Source organism: Mytilus californianus, unplaced genomic scaffold (genome assembly GCF_021869535.1).
Source record: "Mytilus californianus isolate M0D057914Y unplaced genomic scaffold, xbMytCali1.0.p SCAF_1, whole genome shotgun sequence".
NCBI classification, from domain to species: domain Eukaryota; kingdom Metazoa; phylum Mollusca; class Bivalvia; order Mytilida; family Mytilidae; genus Mytilus; species Mytilus californianus.
Window position 1 is genome coordinate 113566667 of NW_026262581.1, and position 17470 is coordinate 113584136.

Sequence of the window (17470 nt, forward strand, 5' to 3'; positions counted from 1 at the left end):
CAAAAAAAACAACATCAAAGACACATGTTTATTTTTCTAAAAGTTTTGATATCAGTTAAGGTTTTGTATCAGGCAAGTAAAGTTCACTAAATAGGATTACATAAATAAATGATGTCTGAAAGAATGACCATTCAGGATCATAAAAAAATCTTTTCAAATATTAAAGACTTTGTTATGATAAATGATTTGTTGTGTTTGTGAGCTGTTGGTATACCAATTTTAAAACTTAAATTTTCGGAAATTATTTGTTCACCTTATCTAGCAAATCTTTTAAAGCTGCATGTTTCAGAGTATTGAAAAGAACAAAATAACACCAAACGTTAAAATAGATTTTAATCAGTGCTGGTAGCATATGTTTACTAAAAGATTTAATGGGCACTGAATGGTCTGATACGTGAATCCACTTTTCTCCTGAAAAGTCTGTAAGGTCCAGGTATCCAAGGTGTAACAACGAAAGCTTCTTCTTCTTTATGTGGTGAATATGCCCTGTAAACAGTTCTGAAGTTTTCCAAAAGTTTCTTGGGACGAATAGTATCAGCATATAAGTTATCCCAGTGTTCATAAGAATTTTTGACACTTACTTTTCGTAGCTTATGATAGTAATCATCCAGTGCATTTGTTGCCTGAAAGAAGAAAAATGTATTAAGCTAAAAAGAATGATAAAAAAATAAAAACAAACAAAATTAGACATCTTTGTGGTAATGTTCACCTGATCTTGTCCCATTTTTATGGTTCATACATCAATGTCTAAGTTTGGAGCTTAATTTCTCAGTTAAAAATCTTCAATAGTAAATAGTTAACTTTTTATTCCCCCACCGTAGCATAGGGGCATTAAGTTTTACCCTTGTCTGTCCGTACGTCCAAAAGTTGGTTTCCCTTCTCTAACTTTAGTTTGCCTCAACCAAATGTTATGAAACTTATACACAATGCTTATTACCACAAAACACAGATCAAGTTTGAATTTTGGTGGCGTAATCTCAACCGTTCTAGAGTTATGCCCCTATACAAATGGAAAAATTGCTGAATTTTTCGTTTCCGTTCTCTAAATCTAGTTTGCCTCAACCAAATGTTATGAAACTTATACACAATGCTTATTACCACAAAACACAGATCCAGTTTGAATATTGGGGGTGTCACTTTAACCATTCTAGAGTTATGCCCCTTTACAAATGGAAAAATTGCTGAATTTTCCGTTTCCGTTCTCTAACTTAAGTGAGCCTCAACCAAATGTTATGAAACTTATACACAATGCTTATTACCACAAAATACAGATCAAGTTTGAACTTTAGGGATGTCACTTTTATTGTTCTAGAGTTATGCCCCATTACAAATAGAAAAATTGCTGAATTTTTCATTTCCGTTCTTTAACTTAAGTTAGCCTCAACCAAATTTTATGAAACTTATACACAATACTTATTACCTCATAACTCAGATTAAGTACAAATTTGGGTAGCTTCACTTTTACCGTTCTTCAGTTATGTCCCTTTATAACTTTATATGATATGAAAGCGGGGGCATCATCTGTGTCCCATGGACACATTCCCCATTTATTTTTCTACAGAATCATTGTAATATGTTAATCTCTATCTACCAGGGGTAACTGATCTTGACATCAGTTTCATCATTCATTAATTTTCAAATATCTACAATCTATGATGCTATTTTGTAAAGTAAGTTTGATGCATCTAATTTTGCATTGATTTCAAAGACTTTCATCAAATTATTCAGTTGTCATCAATTAAACAGGCAAGATATTTTTACACATCCTTTCTTGTAAAAAATGAAAAAAAAAACAATTTTGTATCAATGTTCTGTAAGTGGTTGTCATTTACAAGACCATTACACCATAATAGATGATATAAATAAAATCTGTCGTCCGAATGCATACCTGCCAAGTTTTCAAAATCTCCATGGGGGATTTCAAGAGCGAGATGACTAAATGCTTCTCTTATATTGTCATAAGACTTTCTGATCTACTACTATATTGTTTGAATGAGTATGCATGTGCTTAAATCCCCTTTTAACTCATTTGAATGCCTGTTTTCAGGTGTTAAATTTGTATAATAACGAATTTCAAAATTCAGGTCAACACCTCTCATGGGGGAAATCCCCCAGAAAGCATGAAGGTTGACAGGTCTGCGAATGTTAATTATAGAATTACTAATCCAAGAATTCTGAACAACACAATAATTCACAAATGAGTGTTGGTCATGAGTTAAATATCACTGTTGCAAGGTCACAAGTTGAATATTTTTGATTTTATCACCTATACATTTCTAGGAATATCATTGGTTAAAAGCGACCGTGTGGAGACCATGTATATTTAATATGTGGTTAGTAGGCCTGGTTTATTTTAATACACGGTTAGTGGTGGTGTTACATCCCTTTATATAAACAACACGGCATTGAGGAACAATCTGAAACATTTAGCCCAGACAACAGACGAAGAAATTGATGATGAAGGATTGAAATAAATGCAGAAAACACGTAAAAAGCTAACAAGTTGTTATTGTTGGCATTTGTTTTTGTATAGACCAATGGAAGCAGGTTCTTCATATTGAAGACTTGATCACTTTCATAGGCCACTAATCTTAATGCCAGATGTTAAGATAGTTGGTAAGATAAATTTGTTGCACAGTGTGCTAGTGACCTAATATGATACATATGGGGTCAGTAAATCCCATATGGGGTGAGAGCGAACCCCATATGGAATTTACTGAACCCATATGTATCGTATTAGGTCACTAGCACACTGTGTAACTAATAATATTTGAAATCTTGTATAATTTATTCTTTATTTGTATTGACTTATAGTATTAATAAAGTATAAAAGGCAAAGAACTTGAAATATTGGTTTTTAAAATATTGTGAAATCATGGTATTTCATTGCATCCAATGTAATATTTAGTTTTACCTTTTCTCTAATATTTGGCAAATCATCAATGGTTGGTGACGGTCTGTGTCTGATATACTTCACTCTAAGAACTGGCAAGGGAACTCGGCACTTTCCTATTTGGGGGATGGCTGCCTTTGCTTGAACCAAATATATATATGTATATTTTAATAAATCTGGCAATATATGGAGACATTAGCTGATAAAAGAAAAAATTCAACTAAACGAAATAGCTTAAAATTGTCCCTATCTTCAGAAAAGTCAACTTTTTTTAGTTAGAGATAAGAAAATGAGAAAAAGCAACTTAAGGACAGGATTACCACTAGTTTGTGAAAATATCTCCAGCTCTATTGAAACTGTTTAATAAAAGTCGTTTAACAGTCTCAAAACTATAGTAGACTGCAGAACAATTGCAGACATTACAATTTGGATGAAACAATAATGACATTATATTCACTTTCAGATCAATCCTCTCCATACTCATAAAAGCAAGTCCTCGCATCAAAATCATTATGAGGTGTTTGAATGCAATCATTGCCTTAATTTAACATTAGGTCTAAAAGTGTCATTAAGCTACATATAAGAAAAAAGGTCCGACTGTTGATTCATTACAACTCACGAGGTTCCAATTAACATGGATTTGGCGGGTAACGGTAAACATATTTAATAAACTAAAATTTTTCTATATACTTGTATACTGTCTTTAGCAAATCCACACAACGAAATATCCACATAAATATATCTTTCTGCAATCAACAAAAATTGTTACACATGAAATAAAATGAATCCACAGTAAGATCCACAAAATCAACTAAAATTGTCTAATTAGTTTGGGATACAGTATGGTTAACTTCAACTGATAAAGAACAATCCAACCAGGTGTGAAAACTATCAGGCTTATGGTCATAAAGGAAAAACCTTCACAAGTATCATTATGCTACAATATGCCAAAAAATATGAAAGTAAGAATGCTTTCAGAGGAGTAGCATTCACAAAGTGTATTGGATGGTTGAAGACTACTATTATATGTCCCTCAGGGGCCTCGGTGGACGACTGGTCTAAGTAGTTGAACTACTGTACCACTATTCTGATCTGTCAAGACTGAGTTTGTGAGTTTGAATCTCTCAGTTGGCAGGTGCACTTTGGCTTCCTCCACCAATAAATACTGACCGCCGTGAAATAGCGCAATAGTGCTTAAACTGTTGTTGAACACCAATTAATCAGTCAATCAATCTATATATGTACTTCCATTGCTGTGAGGCTTGGGACAATAAAATACATGTATGTGCCAAATTTAAACATACCTATAGTTTTCTTCTTTTTAATAGATCCTTTAATCTTCATGGTTATATCTGAATATAGAAGACAATTATGATGTAAAGTACCCAGAAACATCTAGATGCCTCTACAATATTTGCTTTACTAAGTATTCATAGTTTTTTTGCTCAGAGTTGAATGCCTTACTGTGACTTTGAGATGAAGAACACCAATAAATGCGCTGTTCTTTTGTTTTTTGTGTATTAAGCTTTGCATGTACTGATTTTTTGTCATGGATGGATACCCCATATCCTTTGTTTTTCTAACAACCACAAAATTTCCTAATGACATGGGAATTAATATAATACAGTTTACTTATTGTTATAGCTTACTGTTATTGTTCTAATGGTGTTGAGCATAATTTCTCCAGTAGAGTCCATACATAAGCAGTCAATCCAAAATCTAGTGATAATTTCTTTAATAGTATTATTAATAAAAATCAAATGCTAAGACCAAACATCATTTTATAGTAAAGTGAACTGCCAATATTTGTAGGTGGTATTAATGCAGAGAATCATATTTAAAGAATGCCGATATTGAAACATAATAAGTTTTGCACTTTCAGATATATAAGTTAATTATTCAAAGAAATAAAAACTTACTTAATCTTGACCTTAGATTATTCAAAAGATCATCGTTTGTTTTACCCACAACACTATCTCTTGAGGTAAACATTTTCCATTGTGCCTGAAATAATGTAGAACCTCATTAGTTCTAAGGACTTTAAATGACACGATGATGACACATTTTTCAACAAAAACATATGAGATAATTGTAAAACAAATTGTCTTGCCTGCAACAAATATCACTGACAGTGAGATGTGTAGCAGATATAACTATTCAATAGGAAGATGCTTCACATCTAGCTGTAAATAAATTAAATTATTTGGATCCACAATATAAGGTTTGCATTATCTTATCAACATTACGATTGAGTTTCTATGTCTCTTAAATAATCCTGGGAATGCTTAAACTGTTTCAGGATCTTTTTGACTGAGTAGTCTCAATGGCAACTATTTTTATTGTTACCTTCCATGGTAATGGTGCAATTGGTTCAATTGGTCCATCCTCTGGTATTTCAATTAGTGTCGTGTTTTCCTTGGGGCCCATTTCAGTGCGTTCTGTTGCCAACTTGTACCTACTGGTCTGTAAAAGAGAATAAAAAAAGGGCGTTATTTTGTCAGCTAAGATTTAAATATGCATATGAATTCAAATTACTTGTCAATCATTTGAAAGATGAGACAAGTTCTTTAAGTTGTAATTTTCATTCATCTTTAGCAAAATTCATAAAGATGAATCAAATAATTTATTTATTGTTATTTGCTTAACGTTAAGTGGCAAGTATTTCATGCATATTCAGGACGAGAATAAATTGATTAATGCAAATGGTACGTTCTGTAAAATGGATCGAGCGGAATGAAAGGCCAGAATTTCGAATGCAAAATTGGGTTGGTATGTTGGATAGTGGACAGAAATTATGCCCTTGGAACAGACCCCTACCTGACCCCTCAAAAATATAAAGACATGTGGGGTATACAGCAACCCTACCACAAAAATCACCAGAAGACCACTAGAGGGCCGAATTCTCGAAAAGACATAAAACAGCCTTGACTACAGACTAACACGCACATGAATATGTGGTGGGATTAATCTAGATTTCTCAGATGGGATAAACAATATTATATCGTATCGAGGAATGCTCGCAGTTACTGAAAGCTATCTGAAAGTACTGACCTGCTGACAGGAAATCATGCTGTCTTTTTCACTTTAATATCAGTTGCTGTACTTCATAGAATATTTCAAACAGAGGCGGATTTAGGATTGGGTGGGGGGGGGGGGGGGGGCAGGGTGCCCGCGGGCCCCCCTTTTGTGGGGAAAGTTGGTTGATTATTTAGGGAATCACTGAAGCATGACTGAACGGGTCCCCCCTTATGAAAATTTCTGGATCCGCCACTAAAACAGACGTAGTAAACCGTACCTGAAGACACGATACGATGCTTAGAACATCTACGGAATTTATTTGCCTAGACATTACTAGAAGCCCATGGATAGGATGTGTATGCAATCGATTTAGTGAGGGAGATCATAATGTCCCGATACGTTCAGCTGTGCTCAGTGCAGCTTCTGATAACTTCTGTAATTGGTAAAACATGCAGCCAAATATTTTCTCTAGCATTCTGAGATAAAAAAAAACATCATGAATTTTAATCCATGGGGCTATATCAACCTGTACAATAAAACGATCATTATAAAATAAGGAGAAGTGGTATGATTGCCAATGAGAGAGCTATATTCACCAGAGACCAAATGACATTTGTTCATAAAAAGTAGTAACATTTTTCAGTGTTATAATGTTAATGTTAACACTGCACACTGGATATCTTTTATAAAACTAATCAGAAATGTTCACACTAAGTCTTATCGGTTGAAACCATACTATTTCTACCCACGATTCCATGATTAAGTTTTGGAGCAACACAGAGCTCAAACTGGATTGATTTGTAGTTCACATCCTTATCCTGTCTCTGACAATCATACCAAATCGACTTATTTTTTATGTATGAAATACAAACTAAACCCCGCTTTTTCTAGGACATTCCCATATTTCCTAGTAATAGAAATTTTACACATAAAGATAAGAAGACCGCTATATTGGAGAATGCACTCCTTCTTACCGGCACAACACTACAGTTCATCTGAGAAACAAAAGGAAGGGGTTTGGCATATGGTGAATCATGGTGTACAGCTGTTCTCTGGAGTCTCTTCATCTGTCTGGCTAGCTGTCTATCAGTTAATCCCTCGAGACGGGCTCCAGCTGTGTAATGACCTATCACATGAGGTTGATGTTTCTTTTTCTCCAACTCTAGAGTGGTCTTCATGGAGAATTGTGTAATGGCTGTGTAGAATAATCTCTGTCGTCTTGAAAATCCCTTCCGTGATCCTTCTGCAGAGGTAACACTTTTATGATTGGTCATATTATCTTAATATATTGATATTATCTAGATCAGGATTGATAAATACGAATGTACGTTTGGGTTTTGAACTATTTTCCAACTTGTTATAAAATAAAAATAAAACCCATTAAATTTCTTCAAACCAAAAGCTCATGTGTTCACATTAATATTTCGTCTTTAGCCAGGAAGCAACCTCCAGTTTATAATTTAGCACCTGAAAATGAAACATCTTGTGGGTTGCCTCCTATTTTGCATGTTGTGGTGATGTAATCTTTTGGAAATGATATCTTTAACAAAAGAATATGACCCTCATTTAAAGATCAGTTACATTAAGAACCCATGTCAGTTTTTTACATCTTTTATAAAAACTGCATGCAGTAAAATCGTGCATTTTTATAAATTATTTCTCTGATTTTTCAAACTAAACAGCCAATCAGTTTCACGCATTGTATTTCTTTTTTTTTTAGCAGGGGCGGATCCAGCCATTTTTAAAAGGGGGGATTCCCAACCCAGGATAAAAGGGGGCGGGGGTCCAACCATATGTCCCCATTCAAAAGCATTGATCGGGAAGAAAAGGGGGTTCCAACCCCCGGCCCCCCCCCCCCCCCCCCCCCCCTTTGGATCCGCCACTGGATAGGATGATTTAATCGACATTCAGGTTATACCTTTGTTAAGCTTTACCTTAAAATCCTTCCTTACAGACTCCCTGGTTAGTTTATTGTGTATTGTGGATACGGAACTAGATTTATCCATGATCCCTGTCCCCTGTTACATCTCCTTGTGTCAAGTGAATGCAAATATTTACTTAACCTGTTTCATCTCTGTCTTGTGTATTGTGACAGAAAAAATATAATTACCCTGGTCCTCACCCCTGCTATATCTCTTTATATCATGTGAACAAGGGCTTAAACTAACTTACCTGTTCCCAATCCCCCTCTATACGCCCTGCCATATCTCATAGTGTCAGCTGGATAAGGACAAATATGGTCCACGTCCTTATATTTAATTGTAATTTGTGGCATTATATTTCCACTGGCCTCTCCCCTGATTTATCTACTTGTGTCATGTGAGTGAGGAATTATATTTAACCTACCCCTACCCTGTTTTGTGGAAGTATTATACCTCCTTGTCCCTGGTCACCCTCCCCTGCTGTATCTCCTTGTGTCATGTCGAATTATATTTACCCTGGTCACCCTCTCCTGCTGTATCTCCTTGTGTCATGTGAATAAGAAACTCATCAAAATCAATTTCTCCATTTCCATCTTTATCCAGTTTGTTCATGACAGCTTCAACCTCTTCTCTAGTAATTCCACTATCTACTCTCTTTAGACCTTCATACAGACCGTCGACATTCAGTGTGCCCGTCTTCGCTGAATCCAACATATCAAACAACTGAAAAGAAAAGGAAGAAATTTGTTCTTCTTCGTTGTTCTAAATCATATACATACAATCAAATTGACAACGACTGTGAATATAGTCATTTTATTCCAAAAACTACATGTTATTTTAATGTATTTGTTTAAACAGGATACATTAATTTTACCAACAGTGGTCGAGTTATTGTTATATTTATACTCATAAGTCTTACCTCTTTAAATGCATCCTCATTATCTGTGGTTATATCTTCAAACCATTCTGGTAGTTCTGTATCTCCATTGGTACTAACACCGGCACTAGACATTCGACTGCTGGCATGGGGAACTCCTTTAAAATACAAAGTATCAATGTAATTCACTGACGAAAAATTTCACAATAATGATAATATCAAGTTAACTGACGGAAGAAACATGTATAGTATCAAATTAACAATTAGAAAAAATAGTATAAGATAACTAAAAAATACAAGAACGTTCAAAAATATTCATTTATACGTTAGATGTAAGTCCACCAGTTAGTCCGATAAATTACCTTTTGATAATTTCTCTCGCTTTCGACTCTTTTGAATTCCATGTAATACATTATATGATCTTATTTCAAATTAAGCATGCATTCAAATTAACCCTGTGATGACTCATGCAATATTGCCAAAACATGGTATAGTAAGGCCATTCTACGTAAAAAAAAACAATGACACGTTTTACCTTTCTCTTTTGTTTAAGTATACATTTGTTGGAACTATTTTACGAGTGTAATAGTAGTATGAGTAGGCCCGAGGGCCACGTTATACGTTATGCAATGAGACAGTAACTTCACACAAAATAATTACTCGAAAAGATCTGTTTATAATGGACATAATATATTCCGTTCTCAATTCTATTAAATAAACAATGTACACGAAACAAACACGTCTGACCAATAAGTTTTATTTTATAATACACATTTAAGGGTATTTATCCACTAATACCATGTATATGCGATCTTATTGGCAATCATACCACATCTTCCTATTCTTATACATCCGAATATTGATCATGACTTGAGATTGTCATGTGTTGTTTGGTTGCTATCTGACTGATACTCATCCATATCATATTGTTTTAAGAAGAATAGTTTTTACCTTCATTATCTGCTGGTGCTAAATGTGCTACTTGGTCAGCTTCTATTTGCTGTAAAATAATAAATAAGTTTCTGCACATTACCTTTCAATCATTCACGTGACTATATCTTTCAACCATTCACATGACTATATACCTTTCAACCATTCACGTGACTATACCTTTCAGCTATTCACGTGACCATACCTTTCAACCATTCACGTGGCTAACCTTTCAACCATTCACGTGACTATACCTTTCAACCATTAGTGTGACTATACCTTTCAACCATTCACGTGACTATACCTTTCAACCATTCTCGTGACTATACTGGCCTTTCAACCATTCACGTGACTATATCTTTCAACCATTCACGTGACTTTACCTTTCAATCATTCATGTGACTATACCTTTCAACCATTCATGTGACTATACCTTTCAACCATTCACGTGACTATACCTTTCAACCATTCACGTGACTATACCTTTCAATCATTCACGTGACTATACCTTTCAATCATTCACGTGACTATACCTTTCAACCATTCACGTGACTATACCTTTCAACCATTCACGTGACTATACCTTTCAACCATTCACGTGACTTTACCTTTCAACCATTCACGTGACTATATACCTTTCAACCATTCACGTGACTATACCTTTCAACCATTCACGTGACTATATACCGTTCAACCATTCACATGACTATATACCGTTCAACCATTCACGTGACTATATACCTTTCAACCATTCACGTGACTATATACCGTTCAACCATTCACATGACTATACCTTTCAGCCATTCACGTGACTATACCTTTCAACCATTCACCTGACTATACCTTTCAACCATTCACGTGACTATACCTTTCAACTATTCACGTGACTATACTGGCCTTTCAACCATTCACGTGACTATACCGTTCAACCATTCACATGACTATACCTTTCAACCATTCACATGACTATACCTTTCAACCATTCACGTGACTATACTGGCCTTTCAACCATTCACGTGACTATATCTTTCAACCATTCACGTGACTTAACCTTTCAATCATTCATGTGACTATACCTTTCAACCATTTAGGCGACTATATTTTTCAACCATTCACGTGACTATACCTTTCAACCATTCACGTGATTATATTTTTCAATCATTCAAATGGCTATACCTTTCAACCATTCACCCGACTATATCTTTCAACCATTAATGTGACTATACCTTTCAACCATTCACATGACTATATCTTTCAACCATTCACATGACTATACCTTTCAACCATTCACGTGACTATACCTTTCAGCTATTCACGTGACTATACCTTTCAACCATTCACTTGACTAACCTTTCAACCATTCACGTGACTATACCTTTCAATCATTCATGTGACTATACCTTTCAACCATTCACGTGACTATACCTTTCAAACATTCACGTGACTATACCTTTCAATCATTCACGTGACTTTACCTTTCAACTATTCACGTGACTATATACCTTTCAACCATTCACGTGACTATACATTTCAACCATTCACGTGACTATACCTTTCAACCATTCGCGTGACTATATACCTTTTAACCATTCACATGACTATATACCTTTCAACCATTCACGTGACTATACCTTTCAACCATTCACGTGACTATACTGGCCTTTCAACCATTCACGTGACTATATCTTTCAACCATTCACGTGACTTTACCTTTCAACCATTCACGTGACTATACTGGCCTTTCAACCATTCAACCATTCACGTGACTTTACCTTTCAACCATTCACGTGACTATACTTGCCTTTCAACCATTCAGGCGACTATATTTTTCAACCATTCACGTGACTATACCTTTCAACCATTCACGTGATTATATCTTTCAACCATTCACATGACTATACCTTTCAACCATTCACGTGACTATACCTTTCAACAATTCACATGACTATATCTTTCAACCATTCACATGACTATACCTTTCAACCATTCACGTGACTATACCTTTCAGCCATTCACGTGACTATACCTTTCAACCATTCGCGTGACTAACCTTTCAACCATTCACGTAACTATACCTTTCAACCATTCACGTGACTATACCTTTCAACAATTCACATGACTATATCTTTCAAGCAGTTTCATGATTTTAAAAACAAAATATTTCTATTGGGTTTTACATAGAAATTAGAAGATGTGGTTTGAGTGTCAATGAGACAACTCTCCATCCAAGTCACAATGTGAAAAAGGTAAACAATTATAGTCAAAATACGGCCTTCAACACTGAGACTTGGCTCACACTGAACAGCAAGCTATAAAAATAAAGGGCCCCAAAATGACTAGTGTAAAACAATTCAAACAGGAAAACCAACGGTCTAATCTATATAAAAAACGCGAAACGAGAAACGCTTAAGAACCACATCAACAACGACAACCACTGAAACAGGTTCCTGACTTAGGACAGGTGCAATCAAATGCAGCGGGTTTAAACGTTTTAACAAGCGCCAACCTTCATCCTAGCCTGAAATAGTAGTGTAACATTACAACATATATAGAAAGACACACTATAAAATATCAATTGAAATGGCTTAACTCAATCCAAAAGACATATTAACAAAATCAAGTAAATGCATACTTCTATTTTGTTCAATGCAAAGCTGATGTTCGACTTTTTTATACTCTACGCTACTGTGCTTCGATCGTCAACATCTGTTCATTAAAATGTTTCTACAATGAGAATGGTAAAAACATCATTTGTCTTCCCTTAGTCTCCCATTTTATTAAAAACTACACTTACCCAAATACAAAGTACACTGAACAGATACTATCAAGATTTTTTATTTTCTTTTATCCACAACATTATGATTGAGTTTGGTGGATTTATTTCCAAATAGACTTATGGATATCCTCAAACATAATTATGGAGCTTTTTATATACAATATTTTTTTACTGAATCAGCGCCTCATAAAACTCGGACCAGTTTTTCAAAACCCCGGGCGATGTAAAAAGCAAATATTTAAGTATAAAGATAGAAGGAAAATATGCGTCGTCTAATTTGTGTTCAAAATGGTCTTTTATCAAAAATAAGCTGGACGCTCGTGGATAAAACTGATATACTTGCGGAATACGAGTATTATAAATCAAACCGATATGATTGATTGTAATTTTACTCGAAAACCCTGATCTGCCCTGTAAAAAAAGGGACTGATAAACGAGAAAAAACACAATACGAACAGTAAACTAGAAACCTATACTGTGAATAACGATATTTGCAGCACATGTATCACTCACATTTTTTCAAAGTGAAGACATGGTTAGAAATATCATTTCCTGGTTTGTAAAATGTTGAAGCATTTTGCCAATAGCGAAAAAAATATAATAGCGTTATGAGTGCATAGATTTAAATGTATAAGGAAACAAAATCCCCTACCAATGACTGTCTGTTGTGTTGTACGGCTAACTTTTTCAACAGATCATTAGGATCGCCCTTTCCCTTTTCTTCAGTTTTTGTTTTCTCTTTTTTCTGTGCTTTCTTCTTTTTTCCTTTCATTTTGCTCCCCGACTTCATTGCTAGGAAGAAGCTGTGTCCATTCTAAAATTTGAGGATATCGCCAACAATACGACAAACGTCACTGGTGTTACTGTGGCGATAACTTACATCGAAAAGAGTTCAGAGAGAACGTTTTACGTTTCCGTGACATGTAAATAAAAACCCCGTGTATGAATATACGTCATAGAATTTCTGCTATCTATTTAACGTACAGCAAAGCCCCTTAGTATTAGTTGCATGTAAATTTAAATACTAGTATAGAGAGGAACAGAAAAAATAAACTGGTTGTGGTCTGTTTTGCTGTGTGGTATTTTGCACATTATCCCTTTTTATGTATTATTGACAGTTGTATACATTGAATGGCCTTTTATTAACACAAAAAAATGATACAAAAACTGATGCGTTATTTCTGTTGTTTGACAGGATATTGTTTATTTGCATCTGGCGCAAGCACACTTTTTGTCTATATTGCCTTCGGTTACTATCAAATATACAACAATAATATTTATAAAAATACTAGTAAGGAGATGTGGTAGGATTGCCAATGAGACAACTACCTACAAGAGACCAAAGGAAGATGATGTTAACAAATATATGTCACAGTACGACATCGAATAACGAGCAAAAACCTTTACCGTATGTCATAAAAGGTCCGGACATGATAAAATATGACACAATTTAAAACAGAAAACCAACGGCCTGATTAAGGCTAAAAACAATATTTGAAAAATTCAATATGGCAGACAGCAACCCACAGGCACCGTGTCTCTGAAAAAAATTATACTTTACATAACATTATAATCTGATTAAAATCAAGACCAATATCGTCTCGCATGCTAGTACAAGCTCTTATGGGTATAACGGAATAAGATATATAAATTTTAATTAGATTGATAACATTAAAGTATGTAGGTAATTTTTTCAGAGACAAGTGCCTGTGCAGCAACCGACGACAACCACTGAATTACAGGCTCCTGACTTTGAACAGACACATTCAAAATGTTGCGCACTCCCCATAACAAGGGATAGTGATGAGACAGCACTGCATAAGAACAAACCGTAAAATCAAGTATGAAAGTTCTCAGTTCTTGTCTTATCAGATTGATACGAAGCAACATAAGATAATAATAATACAAAAATACAAAACACAGGAAATGCCGATCTAAAAGTACTTGCAGTTACTGTGTATAAATAAACCATATTTCACCAGACTAAAATATCACATCCAACGGACTTGTGTAAAGACGTCTTAAACAGTCTGAGACAAAGCATTACCTTGTACAATGTCAAAATATAATTATCAACAGGGTGTATGACATAAGTGGTCATACGTAATTTTTTTTTTAACGTTTCCCGTGTGGAACTTAAATTTCAAAATCTAGAAAAGAATAATTACACCTGTTTATATTGTATTTTAAAGCCATTTGGTAACAAAATTGTCAGGGATTATACATAGTATTAACTGGAATGAAGAGACAATGAATAACAGTTATATAATATATTTTAAAAAATCATCTTAAACATCTTTAGAAACATAAATATTAAAATCTTTAGCACAATATTCTAATACAAATCATTTATTTTACAAACTGCATTATGAATTAGGATGATATCTACTATTGAACATACGCTCTGCTTTTTTTTGCAACAACAAACAAATGTTAAAACTATTTGAAAATAAACCTTTTTATCTTATTTACTCCATATCCTTTCATTTTCTCTTCACATACTGGATCTAATTTTACTGCACGTTGAAGAGGAATAAGGTGTTTATTAGAAACACCTGAAGGTGCTAAACAAGTGAATCAGACACCTCAAACTGATTCCTTGTGTATGATCTGAGCAAAGTTTCATGTTTCGTAGACAGGCATTATCCTTTAGTATTTTACCCTTTTCGTCACAGAAACTAGCGTCAATATCTCTTCTTCAGGGTCAATTCAAACGATCAAAACACCGCAGGATGTTTTTTCATAGTATTTTTTTTTTGTACATTTTCGGCAGTAAATTGATTGCTTAGCTGGAGGAGACACCATGGAACAATGCTTTAGAATCATATGCATATGAATCTCCCCGTGTCTAAACTATGAAAGCCACTAAGAAGTAATACATAAATATATAAAATTAAAATAGGGATCATATATATGATTGCTTAACTGGAGGAGACACCAGGGATGGTGCTTAAGAATCCAATTTGAATATGATTATCCCCGTGCCAAAACCAGCCAAGCAAGCAGTTAAAAAGGCAAAGAAAATGAAATGTTATTTTAACAATATTAAACTATTTACAATGAGTGTGAATGAAGTTACTCAAATGTTTTAATACTAATGTACGTGTCCTCAAATCAAATCAAATTAAATCAAAGTTTTATTTATTGTCGATACATTGCAAACAAAGTAACACAAGCTCTTGCGAGCTTTTAAAATCGACATTATAATACATTACACACAAACAAAATGACATGCAAACAAACATACATATCAAGACAAACATACATATAATAAAACATAAGACAGCAAGCAGTCAAGCACATAAGCAAAACAAAATAATACTGTTCATGCAGATAAATTGTAAAATCAAAGCAAACTAATTTAGCATAAAAAGCATAAAAAACCAAGCTAAGCTCAAATCATAAAGCACTCATTGCATGCATTACATTGGCATGAGCTGTCATTCCAGGTCTGTATTAAATTGGAAAATTGAATTAAAGAAGTTTCCTGTCTGATGTGGTTTGGCAGCTCATTCCATATATGTGGAGCACTATAACGGAACGATTTTAGCCCATATCTTGTAGTGTTTACTCTCGGTATATCAGCTGTATCCTTGGATCTAAAATTATAACGTTGAGTTTTGATATGTATTGTGTCATGAAGATATCTTGGACTTTTCTTGTGTACAATTTTAAATGTTTCAATTCCAACAATGGTTCTAAGTCTGCGAATTTTTAAAGATGGAAGTTTAGAAGAGAAAAGTAAATTTTCATAGCTGCTTATATAGACGTCCTCATATATGAAGCGGAGAGCTCTTTCCTGATTTTTTTCAATTTTCTGTGTATTGTTTTTCACTACAGAAATGCCAAATTACCGGACAATAATTAAAATTTGAAAGAATGAAAGAGTAATGAGCTGTTAGACGTCCCAACCTGTTTAAATATTTGCCAATACGTTTCAGAATGTTAATTTGTCTTGAAGGTTTTTTGCAAATTTGTGAGATATGTTTATCAAAATTTAGTCTATCGTTACACCAAGGAGTCTAACATCTTCATCACGTGAAACAGTATTGCCTTCTAAATCAAAAGTTAAATTATAATAGTTTGTCCTTTTCCCAATAGCAATGGCCTGGAACTTGTCTGGATTCGCTTTCATTAAATTTTGTGAAAACCATTTTATCATTTTTGAACTATCATTTTCAAGTGTTTTAACTAAATTATCTACATTATTGTCACAGTAAGACATGGTATTGTCATCTGCATAGCTATAAACCGTACTGTCTTGAACACAGTAGAAAATATCGTTGACGAAGATATTAAACAACATTGGTCCAAGAATTGACCCTTGGGGGCCCCTTTATCAGTATTTCCCAGTCATTGTAAGTATTGCCAATCTTTATACGTTGCCTTCTATTTTTCAGGTAACTTTTAAATAACTTTAACGAGCTATCAGAAACGCCATACGCCTGTAATTTTAATAAAAGTAAATCGTGGGGCAAACAGTCAAAGGCTTTTGATAGATCCATTAGGATGGCCGCAATATATTTATTTTCATCAAGAGCTTTTTTCCAATCTTCTATAATTTCTAGAACTCACAGGTATTAACAAAAAGAAATTTTCTGGAGGATGCCATGCCAGTTAGCAAAATTATTACACGACTGAGATATATTTTTAAACAAATTTTGTCGCCTCCTCGTTAAATTTGGTGCAATGATGGAGAAAGTGTATCCAATCAGGTTCTACCTGACATGAGCCACACTGCCCGCAAAGTCTAAGGTGTAGAGGGACACCCAGGGTCCCTGGTATCTATCAGTTTCTATTTGCAAACGATGTCACGGCTGAAATTCTAAGTTTCGTTATACTCCACCTATTCTCGAAATTACTGACAAGAGATAAATAACGTTCAAATCCTAAAATTGCCTTAAAAGTTGTGTAAGTACGAAGTTTCCTTCTGAATGTTTTTTTTTATAGATTTCCCCATAGTTTCAAAAACCTTCTTTTACCGTGGCTTTTTAGTTTGCTTCTTGAACTTTTCTTTCTCTCAATCCCTGTCAGTAATATGTCGGAAAATTTGG

General features: G+C 34.4%; 1 protein-coding gene across 1 annotated transcript; it reads right to left on the minus strand.

Annotated features, from left to right (window-relative positions):
* Positions 1-241: 241 nt before the first annotated feature.
* Positions 242-13265, minus strand: LOC127730974 (uncharacterized). The gene is made up of 10 exons (XM_052239614.1): positions 13069-13265; positions 9662-9710; positions 8753-8868; positions 8349-8556; positions 6886-7154; positions 5240-5356; positions 4813-4897; positions 4198-4245; positions 2915-3033; positions 242-623 (listed from the first exon to the last, which is right to left on the minus strand). The coding sequence occupies exons 1-10, from the start codon at positions 13204-13206 to the stop codon at positions 369-371; spliced, it is 1404 nt and encodes a 467-aa protein (XP_052095574.1). The 5' UTR covers positions 13207-13265; the 3' UTR covers positions 242-368.
* Positions 13266-17470: the final 4205 nt, after the last annotated feature.